This window comes from Dermacentor variabilis, chromosome 2 (genome assembly GCF_050947875.1).
Source record: "Dermacentor variabilis isolate Ectoservices chromosome 2, ASM5094787v1, whole genome shotgun sequence".
Taxonomy (NCBI): Eukaryota; Metazoa; Arthropoda; class Arachnida; order Ixodida; family Ixodidae; genus Dermacentor; species Dermacentor variabilis.
The window spans coordinates 117,416,706-117,436,640 of record NC_134569.1 but is presented as its reverse complement, the minus strand read 5'-3'; the positions used below and the strand labels follow the sequence as shown (position 1 = coordinate 117,436,640).

Genomic DNA, 19,935 nt, shown 5'->3' with positions numbered 1-19,935 from the left:
GAATAACGTCCGTTGTCAGATCGTTTAGTGGTCCAGTTACCCAGAGCCATCCCTTCCGAGCCCTTGCCGTAGCTCGAAGCACTCCGGAAACATCTGTTGCTGACGAATTCTGTCAACTGTATCCAGACCAGGAATTCTAATTACTTGCCTACAATTTGCAAGTTCGACAACACTAGCAGAACAGAAGGTTCACGCGTGCTTTATGTCACAACATCTTCAACTTGACTGTGAGTTTAGTTTGAATGAATTGAAAAGTGCTCTTTCGTCATGCCGTACAAGGACAACTGCAGGCCTAGATGGCGTTACGTATGTGATGTTAAAGAACCTAGGTCCAGTAGGAAGAATGACTCTTTTGGAGATATTTCATGATATCTGGATAAGAGAGATTCTTCGGGATTCATCGAAATTAGCTCGGGTAATTCCAGGGCTAAAACCAGGAGAGACTCCACTTTGTCTTGAATCCTACCGACCCGTCAGTCTCACAAGCTGTTTTTCCAAACTAATGGTGAAGATGATAGACAGTCGACTGCAATGGTAGTGTGAACACACAAATGTGTTTTCCGACCACATGACCGGTTTTCGACAAAATCGGTGTACAATGGATGCAGTATTAGACATTGCCACATGCGTCGAACATGAACGAACCTGCGGAAATGTGACAGTTGCAGTATTCTTAGATATTCAAAGAGCATTCGACACTGTAAGTCACATACACGTCCTTGCTGGTATGTTAGAGCTTGGCCTACACGTTCAAACGCTGCGATGTGTATCAAATTCCTTGAAACATAGAAAAATATTTATGGAACCAATTGAAGGAGAAAGTAATTATCACAGCATCACGCAGCGCATTCCGCAGGGCAGTGTTCTCAGTCCGTTTTTATTCAACTGTGTCATGGCAGCCTTGCCACAAAAACTCCCGTCTGGTCTACAGTATTCTCTGTACGCAGATGACATCTGCATATGGGCCTCTTGATCTCATATGCAAGACATTCAAACAACGCTGCAAGAGAGTCTTGATAGCATTAAAAGAAAGAGGCATGAGTCTTTCATACGCAAAGACAGCCGTACTTCCTTTCACTAGACGACAGTTGATTAATTTCCAACTTAGGCCTTAACGGGCAAACTTTGATGTTTGTGAAAGAGCATAAATTTTGTGGAGTTATTCTTGAACGCCAGCTAACATGGGCTTCACACATCTGCGCAATTGAAAAGCAGACCAATGCAATAATAAACGTACTTCGGCGACTCGCAGGCACAACGTGGGGGGATCACTCTCTTCGCTACTACAAGTTCATAACGCACTCATAAAACAAAAAATTGCTTACTCGGCACCTATTCTCCATGGTTTATCGCAAACTTCTGAGGAACGTCTTCAACGTTTACTGGCAAGGGGGCTGCGAGTGTGTCTTGGAGTTTTACAGGTTACCTCGAGTTCTTTAGTAATTGCTGAAGCTCGTCACCCCCCATTTCCAGTTATACCAACGGTTGAAACATGCCGACATATTTATCGCATCTTAACCCAACACGAGCAGCATCCTTGAAACCTTTTCTCACCGAAAGAAGCGAAAGCAAAATTCACGATGTTGTTCGAGAACATAAAGCATTATTACCAAGATTTTAAATATGCAAAGTGGATGTTAGTTACCCTCTCTGGATGTTAACATGCTCTAAAATAGAATTATCGGTTGACGGGATTATATCTAAGAGAGACGTGTTCATAGTAGCCGCACAGCAACTGGCACTCTTCCAAATTTACTCATTATATCCCCAGTACATCCACCTTTATACAGATGGTTCGTGTCATAAAAATTCCTCGACTTCAGCATTCGTCATTCCACATTTAGCGCTAGAGCAAACATCTAAATTATCCCGGGAGACGGGGGACATCTTCCACCATAGCAGGACTATTTGCAATTCTGTGTGCTTTGAGTTTCATAACATCAGAAAAAAAAATCTCAAAAATGGGTTATCTTTAGTGATTCGCAAGTCACTTTCACATTACTACAGAGCAATAAGAAAAATTCTTTGAACACGTCCCTATTGTATGAGATGCTCAAAGAACTTACAAAAGCAAGCGCAATGAACCACGTAATTGAATTTCAGTGGATACTTGGGCACTGCAATATTCCTGGTAATACTGCAGCGGACGCAGCTGCGAATCGGGCGCACAATAACGCGGAGCCAACCAATCTTCCTCTATTGCGTAGTGAAGTCCATCTGCTCCTGAGACAGATTTCTTGTCGCGTCAGCAGAACTGCCTGGTTTGACGAGCAAACTAAAGACTCGGAGTTATACTCTATAGACCCATGTATAAACTTATCAATGCCGGAAACTCTAAGAGACAACAGAAAATTTGAAACATCGTTAGACCGGCTGCGTCTTGGTACTGCATTTACGAAACACTTCTTGTACCGGATAAAAAGTGTCTCTAGTCCGCAGTGTTCTTGTGGCCATACAGACGAAGATGTGCATCATCTTCTTCTCGAGTGCACGAAATACGATACACAAAGAACGGTACTGCAAGCTAATTTGTTTATATTTGACAGAAGACCATTCACTCTTAAAAAGATACTTCGCCCATGGCCAACTGCGGGCCTTCAAAAAAGAGCACTTCTTGCTCTGAAAAGGTTTTTAGAGGACACCAACATTTTGGGAAAATATTAAGTATCGGATGATACGAATACGCTAAATGAGTTACATAAGCGTTGTTCGTGGTTCACAATTGGTTTATGTGATGATCGCAACTTTTACGCAATAGGTATAATTCTGTCGTGTACTTGCAGTGTATTACATGTGTTGTTCGTTTTGGCTGTTCAAAACATCTGACTTTATATATGCGTCCGTGGACTGAACTAATGCACAGAACTTTGCGACTCATGTACTGTTGGACTGTATATTTTTTATTGATCCGGTGTTCTACTGAGTGTTATATTTTGTGTCGCTATTCTCCCTTTTTACGCAAATTTGTTTCGTTTGCCAAGTGACAAGGAGTAGCCGGTGCCACCATAAAGGCGCCAACCTTTCCTAACATTCACTTGAATAAAAAAAAATATGTAGTATAATAGCTAAGTCAATTATTATTAGAATCAGAAAAGTCAGTTGTTTGGGGTGAAAAGAGTTGCTGCATAAAATATTTGTTAACAACTTGGTTCTTGAATATATGCTCTGAGGGGGAGGATTTGTTGTTATGTGGAATAGAATTCCACAGATTTATTCCCTCAAATGTGGTAGTGAACTTACTATAGCTTGTGCGCACTTTAGGTAAAAGATGATTATCGAGTTCATAGAACCTCTTAGTGTTAGTATTTACAAAAGTTTGAATAACAAAGCCATCTATATGTGCAGTATTACCGAATAAATTATAGATCACAATTGTTAACTTGAACTGAAAGAGCTGATGAAGAGGATGAATGTTTAAACTGCAATAAAGTGGCATGGCATTGTACGGGAAATGGCTGAATGTCATGAGACGAAGCGCCTGATTCTGCAGGCATTGAAGTTGCCTGAGGTGACCGAGGTATGTGTTACCCCAGGCTAATACGCAGCTGAGAATGTGTGCATGATAAAGGCAATGGATAATGTGCGGCTGAAAATATGAGCGGGTTTTTATTATGGCGCGTACTTCAAAAGAAATCTTTCGAACAAGTGACTGTGAATTTCGGATGCCTGTATAAAACTACGCCAAGAAAATTTGTGCTATCAATATTGGTATTAAGCTGTTGTCAATACACACAGATATAGATTTCTAAATTAGTGTCGGGAAGGAATGAAAAACCATCAAAACCATTTTTAGCGGATTCATGCACGACGTGTTCTTTCGACTCCAGGAAGTTATGTTATGCAGATCAACGTTAACATTTCTTGTAGCTCATCGACATTATTAGAGCAAGTAAATATAGTCGTGTCGTCTGCATATAATATGCAGTCGGTAGGGGTCAGGGCATCAGGTAGGTCGTTAATAAATCGTAGAAACAGCAGCCTTTCCCTCTCTCTTCTAGATTAATTGCGAGCGTTGCCAATAATTACTGAACTCATTTTCTCCGTATTTTAGGCATTTTCATGCGTTATATGTGCTGTTCGTAATATATTTCCATGATATCCTCCATGAACTAAACTAATTGTTGTTTTCATATGGATTTGCTTAAATTTAGGTACAGGTTATGCGCAATATATAAGCGAAATTCAACATGTGCTGTCAAAATATGGGCAACGAGAACACTCAAGCTCTATGAATGCAGTTGAGCACAGCTATGGAACAGTCTCCAGATGTTTATAATACGACGCACAGGCAGCACCATAAAATTACGCCGCAAAGATTGTCCATGATTTTCCATGTGACAAAAGACAGCGCTGAAGGGTAGACTAGGCTCCACGATGGAGGTCTTCTAAATTCATCTGAACATCGCTAATAGCAAGCAGCCTGGCACGCTGCACAGCATCAGCAAAAACAAAAATAAGAGAAACAAACGCATGAAAGTATAGGATTTAATAAAGCTCTATGATGAACAGCCGATATTCATACAATTAATTATAGCTGATTACTTAAACTAGTCTGCTATAGAAGCACATCTCCGAGGTACTGCACTACATGGCACATGATTTCAAGTTAGGTAATACTGGCTCCTGCTAAAGGCTTTCTTCAGGCGCTACCATTGCTCACCTTGACCACACACGGCACGAGAGACATCGTAACGGCAGACTGCAAAGGCTATTGAAACAAGCCGCCGTTGAGGAAGATCGACCAGCCGCGGTGGATAGTGTTGCGCTGCTAAGCAACAGGTCGCAGGATCAAATCCCGGCCCAGGTGGCCGCATTTCGATGGGAACGAAATGCAAGAACGCCCGCGTCCCGAGCATTGGGGACATGTTAAAGAACCTCAGGTGGTCAAAATTAATCCGGAGTCCTCCCCTATAGTGTGCCTCATATTCAGATGGTGGTTTTAGCACGTAAAGCCCCAGAAACGAAAATCTGAGAGATATCTATCTTTGGAGATGCATAGCTGTGCAGTAAGACATTAAGCAGTGTGTGCGTACCGCGATAGTTCCCTATGGGTATAGGCATAAAACTTGCGATTAAGGAAATCTGTGCGGTGATGTTTCTTGTGCAAAGTATTGACGACTAAAATGCAGTTCCCCGGAAACTCGTGTATACGCGAAAATTTTGAAAAGAAAAGGAAATGCAAAGGACCTGTATTATTATGTTTTTCTATATAATTAAAACATCAGTGCCGGTGACCAAGTGAAAAAGCACGTAGATTCCTAACCGCTACCGCAAAGGCACTTCTTGCGTGCCTGGGTGGACGGGACCCACGCGCCAAATAATAAATAAATACTGTTTATTCGGACGTGTGTACATATACAACAACGTATTATGCCAGCGAGTTAAGGCAGAAGGAAACAGACAAAGCATGTTTACTGACTAGGCCTACATCTCGGTTCGTAGAGCTCCATTATCGCGCATACGCATGTACGTGCACCGAATGCACGTAGACCAAATCTAATGTGAATAGAATAGGGCCAGAAGCGAATCGAATGGAATATCGCATAGTTATCCTATAGTTTTCGACTAATGAACAGCCATTATTACAATTAATATAAAACGATGTTCCACATCATGGTTTTCTGTGCTTAAAGTAAGCAAGTCTCCGTCATTACATAGTATATGTTATGAAGCGCTGCTAATTATAAGCACAAATGGAGTATTAAAAGCAAGGAAGTTGTATTTTCGCTTGCACATGACTTTTCAGAGTGCGAATGATTAGTGCACAGCCTGTAAAGTATGCATAACGTGTAAAATATAGCTTGATAAGTATGTATAGGTGGCTACCTAAGCGATGGGGCCTGCTCCATTACGCAAGTTCTGATGTTTTAGGTCTATACTCTGCCCGCTAGGCTGAAGATTTACCGTAGTATTGCTTTAATTTTATCTTCATCTGGGCGCAGACGACGTTCTGAAACTTTCGAAACGTGTTCGAAAAAATATTCTCATTTGCTGGTACTGACTATTAGATTCGAAAACCTAACCAAGGACGACACTTTTCGATTCGTTATTCAAAAGTTTCAAATATTTGTGCACCTTTATAAATGAGCCATAAGGTCCTTCAATGAGAATTGCCATTTAAACGTTTCATGCTTGAAACAGGGGTCACACTGGATGCGACTACTGCCACAGTAGAATTTTATGTATTTCAGCACAGTTTTCGGCCATGCCGCCATCACAGTAGAACAAGTACACGACTTTTTAATGAATAAAGCTTAAAGAGAAAAGCAGGTGGGAATCTCGTGGAAGAAGTATCCGTGCTCGCCAGAGGCAGCTGAGAAAGACGACCGTGGAAAAATTTCTTCAAGTCGGGGTCGTGCCAGTTCGAGCCCAGTGGTCGCATACCAGAACGCCCACGAACAGGGAGTGACCGCAGAGACGCATGCAGCCGTTCATTTTAACCGCAGGTGCCGGTATTCGGCGCGCTGCAATGCACATAGGAAAGCCTCGGCGTGCTCCTTGAGCAGTGCACATCCCGTTCCGAAGGCCAAGATCGTGCCACGTTAATTTCTCCGGCACGCTTTGCCGAACGTCAGCCGATCGCTACAGGGCTCTCGCCAAGACGACGCTCCTGGCGCCTACGCGTATCTCTCGTAATATTCTCGTCGAACGAAGACAGCGAGAAGAGGGAATTTCGATCTCTCAGCACGTAGGCTCTCTGGGACCCAGTTTCGTGCCACAGTCTGGCTCGCCCGCCGAGTGCGCGCCTCTTTATTTATGGTTCAAGGACGTTGCTTACGCGGTACCAAGAAGCGGTCGAGATTCTCGCTTGGCGTTCGTTCGCCGTGTTTTAATTGATTTAGAGTGCTTCTCACTGGGGCCTCCATTTTGTTTCATTTTATGTCGTCTTTCCGATGCTTTACTGTGGGACTGAGTATTTCACACTCCCTACAGCCATCCTTCCACCTTGAAGACACTAGATGTCCTCACGTATTTTTGCTTTCTCTCTTTCACCACTTAGTTTTTGTCCGCAAACGTGTGCAGTCGCGAGGGCGCCAGCTTCTTTCGTTTCTGCTTTTCACATTCCGACTTTTATTACTGATCCCTTAATCCGTGGACGAAGACGTGCAGACCACTGTTGTAGCTTGCCATCGAGCATCGATTAACACGCCGAGTTGCGTTTGTACACGGCGATGTGCGTTTTTCGCTCGCGAATTATGTTGCCAAATTAACTTTCGTTTCCCAGTTTAAGCTTGTGGACAAGGCTATGACATGAAAACTAAAGCCTGTTATTCTTATTTAACGATACTTCCCTAGTACGTGTCGTTCTCGTTAAGTTCATGAAGGGCTCAGTGGCTCTTTAGTCGAACGATCGGCGAAAAACTTGCGAAGTATGCAACATTTAAAACACTTAGAATCTCCTGCGCAAGCATCTGTGCTATTGCTCCAGAGGTGTTGTGTAGTTAAAGATGATGTCGTGTACCTTATCCATCAAGGCAACTCTTGAATTAGCACTGTTGCCATTCATTATTGCCGCTTCAAAGGTCACGCATAATGAGGAAGCATTTATGATACTACAATTTGATAGCTGCGGGAAAAAATAGAAAAAGAAACTTTGTTATGGATAACTATAATAACAGTGCTTGAAGAGGCCCAGTAAGTCGTGGCTTTGACATCATGCTGACGCACAAGTCTTTTGACAACGTTCGCTATGCATCAAGGATATGTTCAGTGCTACTTGCGGTTTGACTGCGACGAAATAAGCTGTCAATATATATATGTGTACCTGCACAACTGCCAACGTTATCATAAGTATTGATGTGGGAATCGACATTTTTGAGAAATTAAAGCGTCGAAGCTCAAATAAATAATACTTTCTGTCATAGCACTCTTTTTAACCATGCTTGAAATATTGGAAAGTGCAAAGATTTCTCAATGATCTAGCTCGGTTTCTTTGAGGATGTTTAACCCAACTTTGTGTTGCCCAACGGCTGTTACTTAACAACAATACAAAAATGCACTTTGTAGCGGAATCAGCGCCTAATCAAATGGATATAGTTCGGTGAATACCTGTCAGTAAACCCAGCTGCTATTGTAACCGCAGCAGTAAACAGGGACAATTATTATACGGCACAGTTCGGTGGTAATATGCAATGGGAGACAAGGTTTATCGAACAGTACAACCGTTTGGTTGTGCCATGAACTTACAGGGAAAACTGCTACAGCTACTCAGAAAGGAAGCTCCATAGAAGGAAAGCGGCGAAGCGCGAATGAATAGAAAAACCGGACGACAGTGCAGCAGCTATTACGACACGTATAAACCAACTGCGCCGGCGTCCTTCCGTCTTCGCATAGTGGGCATTGTTATGCTTTCTATAGCTAGTCAGTATAAAGAATTTCAAGCTTAATATCAAATATCTGTGTCTTACTCTTTTCAGCAGACGCAGTCAGCGCGCAAATGTCGCATCAGCAGAGAAACACGATTGGTTCCTTGCGATGGTGAAACATGCAGCAAATGTCAAGAGAGAAATGGCTTTTTTGTACGTTTATATGAAAGACTGTATGCGTGTTTGGAACATTTGCACGCTGGACACGTTAATATCGCGTCTGCGCCAGCGCTGATCAATGCCCCCAGTAAGCTTTGTGAAATTCAAGCAGTTGGCAAAACAGGTGTGCACAGATATTTTGGGACGTGCTTAATGGTGTCTAGACTGAATTTGAATTTGCTCAACGTGTTTATAGAAACGGTTGTCACGTACCTACCTTATGCGGTACCGGATTATTGCAATCTAACACCTGCTTTTTCATGCTGGTTGATTAATTTACAGCGTTGCCGAGAATAACAGGACATATTCTTGATATTCAGAGACCGAATTACTTAAACCAAGTTGCAGTCGTGTAAAAGAAGACATATTGAACATTTTTCGTAAGGCCCTAACTTAAGGCATCGTAATCCCCGAGTTCTTGTAAGCTCACTCTCAAGGCGTATGTGTACGTTGTGCAAGTGTAGAGAAGAATATGCTGTTGCTGCTACTGCTCTTTTGAACAGTGATTCAGTGTTTACGTACGATACATCGTGCGTAGCGTAGTGTAATGAAGTTTGTTAATTTATAGCATGTGCACTATGCTGAGATGCCATTTTGATGTAGCATGCAAACCACGCAAAATTAGGCCGTTTATATAATTGGGGATCATGCTCGTTTCAGTAATACTATACGTATTCTACTGTTGAGGGCACTGCAATTTGTGCCTTGAGTTGTCCAGAAAAAAAAAACACCTTTTTGAATTGCCGCCATTGAGGATCACTCAACGAACATGCTATTTCCTGCCCCCCCCTCCCCTTTAATAAGGAAAATTTAGCATGATTTGTCGGGCAAACATTATTCGCATAGAGGTGGCCCAATTAAGACACGTCCAAAGCGAAAGAGGTTTTTCATGTAGTAGCTCTTCATGCACGGTACTTTATAATGCGTTTCAGTGCTTCAAGACGAGAAAAAAGTGAAAGCGAAAACGGGGCGCCTCCCGGTCGGCCGCTTTTAAAAGTGCGATGCGAGAGACCGAATGGCCTGAATATATCGTAGTTTTGCATTTCTTCAAGTTCAGGGTCATATGCGAAATGATGACACTCAGAGAGGTGATGCGATGCGTTTGCATCCTTGGAGGCGCTTTTATAGGAGGCCAATGAAAAGGCAAGTTCTTGATGTGCTCCTTTCGTGTCTTTTGACTAAAACGTGAGCCCTTGAGTGTGACATCTATAGCCAAGTGCCTATGCCAAATTGTGCTTACTTTTGAGAATGTTTTGGTTGGAATTCTACTAAGAATTTTGAATGAGGAGAACAGCTATTAATGTTGCTATTTTTTTCAGCAGTAAGTCAGCCACTAAAAAGTTTCGGCTGAGGCGCTTTAGAAGTTCTTTATTCAAGAATATACGTGATATTGATATTACTCTCTTCGAAATTTATGTTTGCCTCAACATGGAACTTTAGATTTTTGCTGGTTATGCAAAGTTGAATACTGGCAATGAAAGGAACAAATATGCTGCCGCATAAGTGACTTAGCAACATGACATTTGATGATGTGCTTCAACGCATGTCGAATCACTGTTTACACCTGGACCCGCAGATCTTGTCTCTTCAGGTATATGTTGATGTTCAAATGTGACCACACCATGTGTTTTCTGATGCTTGGAGACAACATGTATGTTTAGAGTATAAGGCTATCTAAGAACTATTAGGGGCTATAGCAAAAGTTTTTACTATGGTCATCAGCATTGTCTCATTTATTTATGCATTGAAAAGCCACCAGGGAATGCATCCGCGTGGTCACATACTGGTGCATGATTTTGTAGCTGGGTGCAGTCGCTAGTAATAGGTGAACACTTCAGGAGCACACTATATTACAGATGAAGAAAAAGCACACCTTCGCCGATGTATGCCAACGCGAGCAACTAATACATGAACTAAAGCGAATCTGTATAAGGCGTCCTCACATCCTTCGGAAGCAAAATTGGGCTCATTGAGGGGCGTTAGTGCAGAGGTCCTGACGCCATCCTCACAGGGCCCCCGGGAGAGCTGGCGATGCTGAGCTGAGACATTAGCAGCAGGTGGCATCCCTTGCAGGGCCGTAGGCGCCGAAACCGAGCCCAATGTACGCTGAGGCATTGCTTGATATGCCCACCGAAAGTTGACCTAAGCCAAAAGGCTCACCAGAATACCTGCAAAATGTTTGTAGATTTCCAACCCTCCTAACTCACCTCCAAATTGGAGTCAGACGTAACGTGGGAAGCAAATTCCCATGTATCGCTCGCTAAGATTAAATATATAGAGATATTTTATGTAACTGGAAGACAGAGAAGTCGATCAGAGCTAGTTCGCTTTATCCTTCTATTCCGTACTGGGGAACAGGAAAAATAAGTCCGAATATTTTCATGGATGATTATCAGGAGAGAAAAAAGAGGCGAGTGGTTATGTACGTTGGACAGCGGCCCTACACTAAAGCCCTAAAACCGCTCATATAGGGATGCGTCATGCAAAAACTTTCCCGGCACTTTCGTTACCTTCCTTGCAGGTGTTGTACCAGGCTATGGGCCGAAAATAGCTCTCTACGACAGTGGTTGCCTGCCAACGCTGGCTAAGAAACTGTCCAGCGCTCGTCTTTCTGTCACATATGCTAGGCTATCCCATAATATGTGTTTGAGCATTTAAGGCGCCTAACACTGCTCAGGGACATGCGTAATTTATCATCTGGGTCGATTACGTGCAGGTGTCAATAGTCAAAGAAATTGTGATCTATTAGCGTTGCGAATGTATAGCGTAGCTTTTATTCTATATTTCTTTCTAATTAGGTTCAGAGTGGATTCGGGGCTCTGATGAATACTGTGCTTGCTGTCTCTTCTTGTGATTCTTACTACTTCTGATACCGAGTGTAGTACCACGTGCCATCGTCCTTCACCACATTCGCGCGAAACGGTCGTGGAAATCTTCTTAGCAGCTTCGCTGTAAAAGAAGTCGGTGTCAGTGTCGTCATAGATTCATTGTCTGAGCATAGCATGTGAGCTGGCTATATGCTGCTCGCGTGTATAAGCTCGGATACTTTTTGTTCGTGTGTAGATGTCAGTATGTTTCATGTCTATATGCCGTGTGTCTATATGTTTCGTGATATGCCGGATATGTGTACTCTGGCCTTAGTATAAGCAAAAATAGAAAAAAATGTGTCCGATGATTATGATATAGACCTAATGAGAAATTTGAGCGCAGGTCAATACGTGTTTCTTTTTTTTGAGGCAGAGAATATGAGACTGCACCGACTGACATTGAGCCAGTGCCTTCAGGGCCTGGAACGCTGGCATGATGAGCGGAATCGGAGCCAACTGTGGAAGAGGACGACGACGAACGCGCGATCAGTGGCACGAGCGCGTTCGCGCTATTACGCCGAGGGACGACGATGCTCAACCCAGAGACGGGTGTCTAAGAGCTGCGCTCGAAAAACGAAGTAAAGCACGCTACGACTGGAACAACTTCTATCTGTCGTACCTTATATGAGAGCGGCAGCTCCGGCTTATGATGCTATATCTGTTAGCATGTTCAAATTTTTGGCACATAACTTTACGGGAGAGTTGCTAAATATTGGGAACACTTTCCTGTAGGCAAAATGGCTACCTAACGAGTGGAAGATAGCTGAAATTATCTTGCTTCTAAAAAACGCCGGAAAAAAAAGCTAGATTTGGACAACATTTCGCCAATTGCTGTAACTTCTAACATGGTAAAATTAATTCAAAGAGTTGTTTATATTTGTCTATCAGAGCACATTTCTAAAATTAATGCATTAGGCACCACTCAGATTGGATTTCGCAGTGGTTGTTGTATTTGGTACGTGCATCTCGATTTAGAAAGCAAGTTATGGTTAGCTAAGAGAAACTTAGAAGTTTCGGCCCTCGTAACTTTAGATATTTGAAAAGCTTATGACAGCGTAGAGTATAGCATTATAAGCTAAGTATAACACTATAGCTTGCCTTCGCGCATCCGTGGTAGCTGCGGCGACATGGAATCGGCCTCTCTACAATGTCTGAATAAATCATTAAATAACAATAACAATTAAAAAACAATAAATAAACACAAACTCGTGTTACGAATCTTTATGCATTCATGCATAAACCCATGCATAAACCCATGCTCTGGCTGTGCCCAGCCTTAGCGGTCTCTTCGCTTCAAAGCAAGGACTCCTGAGAATCAGGCCTCAAGTGTCCAGACCACCGAAGACATCTCCAGGTTGCCAAGAAGGCGCATGATATTGCGGTGGGTCTCAGCCTACCAGTCCCGTCGTGGGTGAAGCCATCGACTCATCCCGGGTCCCTCCGGACGTGAGCTCTTCAGGAGCTCAATGGTGTTCTTGTCATGTCATGTCATGTCATGTAAAGGGTATTGGCAGATACCACTCCAAGAAGAGTACAAAAAATACACCGCCTTTGTGACTCCATTTGAAATACAGGATTTTTTATGTAACTTGTGCCAAGAATTAAAAAGAAAATGATTGGCCGCAGGTGAATGAAACCAACGGCATATGGTTTGCCGTCATGCGGCACTCCTTGGAGTATATTTTATATTTTTTATATTAGAAGTTAGAAGAAAATGCACTCAACAAAGTGCAGAAGTGATTCTCCGAAAATTTCGATCTGAAATCAGCAAATTGAGCTATTAGGGCTAACAAAGAACGAATGGGAATGTGGTGCACGTTTGTAAGAGCACGGTGCTGTAACAACGTCACATTTAGTTCCTTGCGCAAAACCATGCATAAAGTGCCATGGTGTCGCCGTGGGGTTGACTTGTGCTTCAAGTAACCGTTTTAGCAACCGTATCACTGAAAAACTCAGTTTCTACAAATGCCGGCAATTTCGTTTCTGTAAAGTCAGTTTTGGCACGATGGTGTATAAGAATGAATTTTGATGCGGAATGGTATGAATAACGGCAATTTTGTGTCTGCAACTGAATTCCGGCCCATTTGATACAAGACTGCATTTTTATGCGGAAGTGCCTTTTCATGCCTTTTAATCACTGTTTTTGTAGCACGCACTTTCATGGTCTTACGACATCGCGTTCGTCTGTAAAGGTAAGCGTTTACTAGAGCGTTTCCGTAGGTCCCGTGCAGAATTTCACTTGGGTCGTCATATATTGAGCACATTGAGCGTAGGATCCTGACAGTAGACCTGTGGCGTGGAGCCAATGGGAAGGATCCTGTCACCTTACCTAGTGGCCTGTACGAGCAGGAGATTTCCCGGGATAGGCCCGTGTTATCAACTAATATCGAATATTACGGCGAATACCAGTCCACGCGAGCCGTAACTGAAAGCCTGTCGCAGCGACAGTGCATGGGCTCGCTAAGGACGTTCCACTAAAACTTGAGATGCCGAACTTCGAATAGAACACTTTTTTATCGAGGCGATGCTAGGGGTACCTACTGTTCCTCTCAAAAAGTCGAGTTGGAGACAGAAGTTGTAGGGATGAATGAGCTGATGAACTTTACATACTGCGTATCTCGCTTCTAGAGCCCCTTTACCGCGAAGAATGTTACAACGCAAAATCCTTCTTGAAATGTGATTGTGGAACTTGTCGAACTTGTCGAACTTGTCGAATCTGAGATGGTTGGCAACTATATCCGGGCACAAAATTCGCTATGCCTCTGTAACTCATCCGCCGTTGCCGGAACTGTCATTTTCTGTCGCTTAATGTGATAGTCAATGGTCTTGTTCCTTCTGTTCTGACTGATCTTATTGACGGGCATCAGGTCAGTCAGGAAGAAATTGCGAGGTCACCGAGAAGGGATCAGCTATTTAAATCTTTAATAGACACAATCTCTGAGGGATCTTTCTGCGCTTGAGGTGTTAATCGCTTCAAAAATATCCATCGTTAATAAATGCACTTGCATTAATATGTCATGATGTATCGCAATATCATAATTTGGGAATGTTGCGAAATCTAGATATTTCACCGGTGCCGTAAATGTGCCTATTCGGCCTGTCACTGAAGTTCTCTCTTTAGCGACTTCTGATTGGTGCCCTTAGGGCTTTAGGATTGGTACATGAAATTTTTTTTTGCTCGTCCCTTTGTGCGTCCCAGCTACTAAAGAAAATGAGAGTTAACAATTTGACCGGGAACCAGTAAAAAGTTAGTTTTTTTATCGTGATTGCGGAAACTTGACCCAACAAGGATCTGGAGAAAGATTGTGGGAAGAATTAGACGTAATTACGAGAGTGAGCCTGTTCATTACAGCATGAATTTCCTCTGTAAGTTGCGCGAAACTCCATCGGGATTGTACTGATGATGAGTTTGCAGTAAATCATATTCTCTGAACTGGACAGTACCTGAAATCATATCAATACTGAAAGTTCACGAACGCAAGGTTATCTATTTGGTCTGTTGGTCGCAACACAGAGTAGGGTTTTGTCTGTATAATGAATGATTGTAGCCTACCAATATATTAAATTAATGGAGTGACATCCGCATCATGTGTCTGTATTATGTAGTTTTTTGATCGAAAAACCGCTGAAATGCAGTCGACGCGAAAAACTGAAGTATTTGTTAGTTTTCCAAGGACCAATCACACTTTCCTTATTCAAATGCATGTTCAATGGAGATGTGCTCTCATAAATGACCGCGGAACTAAACAGAACGGCATTTGTGGTTTTAAAACAGAAACCCAAATTGTGGCGACTATATGACTTTAATTTATACGGCTTTAACTATACGACTTTAATTTAGAGCCACCTGCCTCATGAAGTAAGTGCCGGAAAATGCTCAATAAAAAAAGGACTTGAACCAACTATTTTACGACTCCATAACTCTCACGAAAAACAGATATAAAATGATATAACTCCACGTGCTAAATCGTTTGGAACAGACAAAAGCTTGCAAATTACTTAAGTTTAGTGGCTAATTTAACCCTCTAAGTGGCCTTGCTTAACTACATGGAAATATTGCCTCGATTACTCTAGTTCTGTAAACGTCCCGCTGGCGAACTTGGGGTGCAGTTCTAGGTGGTGCACAATATATAAGATTTGTCAGCTTTTTGTGTTTGAATGGATCGCATAATCCGGTTTACGGAATTGTCTCATCTTTTATTATTAACAACATACATAAATGTGAATTTGATGCTACATTTTACTAATTTTTGTCGTTGTGAAATGGTTTGTAACAATGGTATTAAGTATTATAAAATTGTTTTCTAAACTTACCCTCAAATGAAATAAACCTCATTAAAGGCGGTGCAGTAAGCTCCACCCAACAATTTATTCCTGTGTATTTTACAATAGCTTCTGAGGTAACGTTTTGTGTTAATAAGCGCAGGTGATATGCGCATCTAGGGACAAATTTGTTGGTATACTGTGATCATTACTGTGGTGTGAGAAGAATCATCTAAATTTTTGATCTAAAGGAAGGCATTGATATCAAGACTCAGAAGTGAGGCCCGCCTTCTTTTCACAGTGTTTATCCGACGCACCTTGTCAATTTTTTTGCAACAAACAGGTTTTTTCATTTGGATTTTATATGTTTTAATGAAAGGTTCTCGATTCTTCTCTCAGAAATAAAAAGAGACTAGCGCCAGTTACTTATGCACCGTATCAGTAGGCTACCACGCCGTATTGCTGATGGGAAAGATAAGATTTGCTCCTAATTCTGGTGAGGGCATGGCCTTGCTTCCTCTTAATACGACATTAGAAAGCAAGTCTGGAGCACGAGATTCCGATATAAAAACGTGGAGAGCCAAAAGATGAGAAAGCACGCACTCAAATTAAATGCGTACCAGTGTCCGAAGATTTAGCCTCTGCTTTATAAATACAAATTGAGACGCTTTTTTTCGCGCGTTCACTGGCATGAATTTGTTTTCATTAGAGGACATGCGCCAGTCTCCAGGTCACGGTGACAAAATTCGGTCCCGAAACATTTATGCACAGCTTCCGTACATGTGGGCAGCGTGTCCACAAGCTGGCGCCGAAATCGATACCGCACATCAAGCGACTGACCTTTTGGCTTAAGAAATTCCTGTCCACCATTGGGCATCTGTGACCTCATTTTTTTTTCTTTCAGCGTCGGCGATGTTATCGGCCGCAAGGTTAACGATGTGGATGCGCTTGTAAATACACGTTCGTGACATAACTGAATAGCGATAGCAAGAAATAGCGACAAAATGGAATGCAGGAACTTTGGCGCACTGGCTACCTCAAGAATGAAATAATCTCTCTCTGTATATATATATATATATATATATATATATATATATATATATATATATATATATATATATATACATTAAACCAGTCGCGTCAGTGACCACGTGCTGCAGCTGGTCATCCTGACCTCCTACGGACGTTGGACGAGCAATGGATGGTGATAAGGTGGTCCTAAGCCGCCAATCAATGACACGGTTTCAGCACGCGGGTATATAAGCCTTCGGTGCTCTCTTGGATGAGTGTGTTGGTGTCGTCAAGTGTAAAGCGCCACAAGCGGATAACCCATACAAAATCATGTGGACGAAGGTGAGTAAGGACAGAGACGCTATTGCCGACGAGGCTGCCTGTATGAGATGAGCATCGTCAGAATCTTCAAACCGTCAACGCAAGTGGACATGACATTCTTTTGAATTAACTTTTGCCGACCTATCACTATGTATTTTCTAGTAGCGTCAGCGGATGGCGAGTTCAGGGGAACGAGATTATACGGCTAATGATTTCCTTCCGCTGTGATTAGGATAATTATGATATTGTTTTAAAACACTCCGGGTGCGGTTCGCGCTAGGACAAAGTCTTGAACTCTACTACAAATTAGCCAGAAGCGCAGACCCCCTCACTTTTATCTAAAAAACATCTTGTCACCTATTGAAGTAGAACAGTTGCCATAGAACGTACAGGAACTGACTGAAATGCTCTGCCTTTATTCCTTGCGACTTCATTTCGTTGATCAGACAACTTTTGGTCTACTTATAGCAGTCTCTCTCTTAACAAGCTTTCTTTTTAATTTACTGGTGCAGGTTGCTCTTTTCTGTTTCGTCGCCTGCGTGAGCGCCCAGGTTCAGGTGAATCAGGTAAGTTTATTGACTATCCCTAATCAGGGCAGTCTGCTTTAGCTGGACGTTTGAAGAAACGTATACGAAATGATTACGACCAAATGCGAGAGAAAACAGAGTTATAGCAATTTATGACAGTGCAGTTTAAGTGGTGCTATGGGGTAGATGCTCCTGGCCGTGCTAAATTTTTTTTGCGTAAGTGCCACGTGGACATTCATAAGTTCTTGAACTTAATTCTTTCCGCCAGAAACATCTAGAAGTGAACTTAAGGATCTATCTGAACTACTTGGTATTGCACCATAACTTTGCAATTTCTAGTTAAATATTGTTTGTGAAGCACTTAAGAAGGCCCACGGGCATACACGCACATACAAAGAAAAAGGAAAGAAAGGAAAACATGACAAGTGGTTTCACGTATCAGTTAACAGACTCCCGGTAGCGTGAAGCCACGAAACGTTCAACCGTCACTCGTTGTCTTGCACTACCGCAGCCGCCGTCGCCGTACAACTTTGCGTACGAGCACATCGACGCAAAGACAGGCGCCAAGGTGACACAAAGCGAGAGCGGCGACGCCAGCAACGTCAAGACCGGCTCGTACGGCATCAACGACCCATCGGGCCTCTACCGCCTCGTGCAGTACATCGCCGACTCCCAGGGCTTCCGCGTCACCGTAGACACCAACGAACCTGGCACCAAGACCCACGATGCGGCCAACGCTCGCTACAACTCGAACGCCGCCAACACACCAGCGGCCATAGTTGCGCCGCGCAGTGCGGCGGTGCCCGCGTTCAGGCCTGCCCTTGTGAGGCCGGCTCGACTGGCCCCCCTCACCGCAGTGCACACCTTGCACGCAACGCCGTTGGCCTTCCACAGCGTGCCGGTTACCCTGCACGCTCTTCACGCGGTCCCCGTGGCTCACGCCGTTCACGCCCGCCAGGCCGCCATCTCTCCCAGCTACATCCACTTCACCCTGGGCAGGGCCAAGAGGGGCTAGACTGGGCTAGGCGTCGACAATGCCGAAGCTCGTACTGTTCGTTCGAACAGTCAGAGGTGACGACGTGTTTCCACCATGCGGACGTGAGAGGAACAGGCTGTCATTGATGAACGATGAAGGAAAGTGTGGTGATCTGTTTTTATGATGCTAGCACGTCTTTTGCGATACCCCTTCGTCCTTTGTATGCTTGAAATAAATTTGTTTTGAAGCCAACAAAACGGGCTGCACAGCTCTTTGTAAATTGCTGTAAATTAGTTATTGTCATGTGCAAGATCGACAATTCTTGCCGTGCTCCGAAACTGTTCGGAAGAAGTGCCCAGAAAGACTAGTATAGGCCCCCGTGCTAGCAGCAGCAGTAGCACAAATTCTAAAGTGATTGAAGAATTTAAAAGAACATTTATCATAATTGATACATTACAAAGTAAATCTAGAGCATAAGCAGGAAAATATAAGATATTTACATCTGGCGAATCTTTCCGTGCAACTCTCCAGACTGAGTTGTGAGCTTCGGCATCATGTCTGCGATGCCGGTATGTATGTGTTCTAACACAGGACATTTCATAATGAGTTAATTTCAGAACCAATCACCGTATTTTGTGGGGAAGTAATAGAAGTTCTTAGGAGCGCCACCAAAAGACAACAAAGCTTTCTAGGTGTATATCATGCACTGAAGAAGTCCTTCGAACCATAGCATCTTTTAGTGTATTTGAAAGGTTTCGAAATCTCTGGTGCGCATTGAACATGTTTTGGTTTCTTCAACCTAACGTTTCAACTTAGAGTACCATATCGAGAAACCAGTATTGGGGAAAAGTGTGCAATATAGACGCATTACAGAAAAAGATAGGCTGGAAATCTTGGTACGTAGTGCATATGGTGTTGAAATTGAAATAGCGCAACTCACACGTTACAGCAAGAAGGCAAGGCAGCCCGAGAAGTAATTCAAAAGCGTATTTCTTATGATCTCGTAAAATAACAATGAGAGCGACATTTTAGGGTATTAAGATCAGTGTAGCTTACAAAAGATTATTACATAGGGAAAGTCAGGGAGGTTAATCAGGCTGTGCTGTGCCCAGTAAGCTACCCTGCACTGGGTAAACGAGAAAGGGGGCTTAAAATGACAATAAAGATAGAAGTTTACACTTTGCTCTGTACGCACGCAGTCAATCGTTCATGATCAATCAAAGGCGGTAATAGAGGCTGGTGCTTTTCAAAAACCGAAGCGCTTTCCTGGCTTTACGCATCTCAGATGCACGAGGCCACTGTCCCAAGATCTTATCTTCGCAGAAAGGCCCGTCGTATAAGTGCCCTAAAGCTCTGCGCTGGGAAATATTCTCATTTTCTTATGTTGCATAGAGAAACAACATACATCGAAGCCTTCCTTGATGCTTATTGAACTGACACTTTAC

The 19,935-nt window shown here is 43.0% G+C and overlaps 1 protein-coding gene across 1 annotated transcript; it reads left to right on the top strand.

Moving 5' to 3' along the window:
• Positions 1-16,996: 16,996 nt before the first annotated feature.
• LOC142570419 (cuticle protein 16.8-like) lies at positions 16,997-18,529 on the top strand. Its single transcript, XM_075678803.1, has 3 exons — positions 16,997-17,008; positions 17,500-17,553; positions 18,026-18,529. Exons 1-3 carry the CDS (start codon positions 16,997-16,999, stop codon positions 18,527-18,529), a joined length of 570 nt encoding a protein of 189 aa, XP_075534918.1.
• Positions 18,530-19,935: the final 1,406 nt, after the last annotated feature.

Excerpts from the sequence above, each read along its gene's own strand:
- LOC142570419 (XM_075678803.1), top strand. Across the intron at positions 17,554-18,025 it reads CCCAGGTTCAGGTGAATCAG|CCGCCGTCGCCGTACAACTT; the intron begins GTAAGTTTATTG and ends GCACTACCGCAG.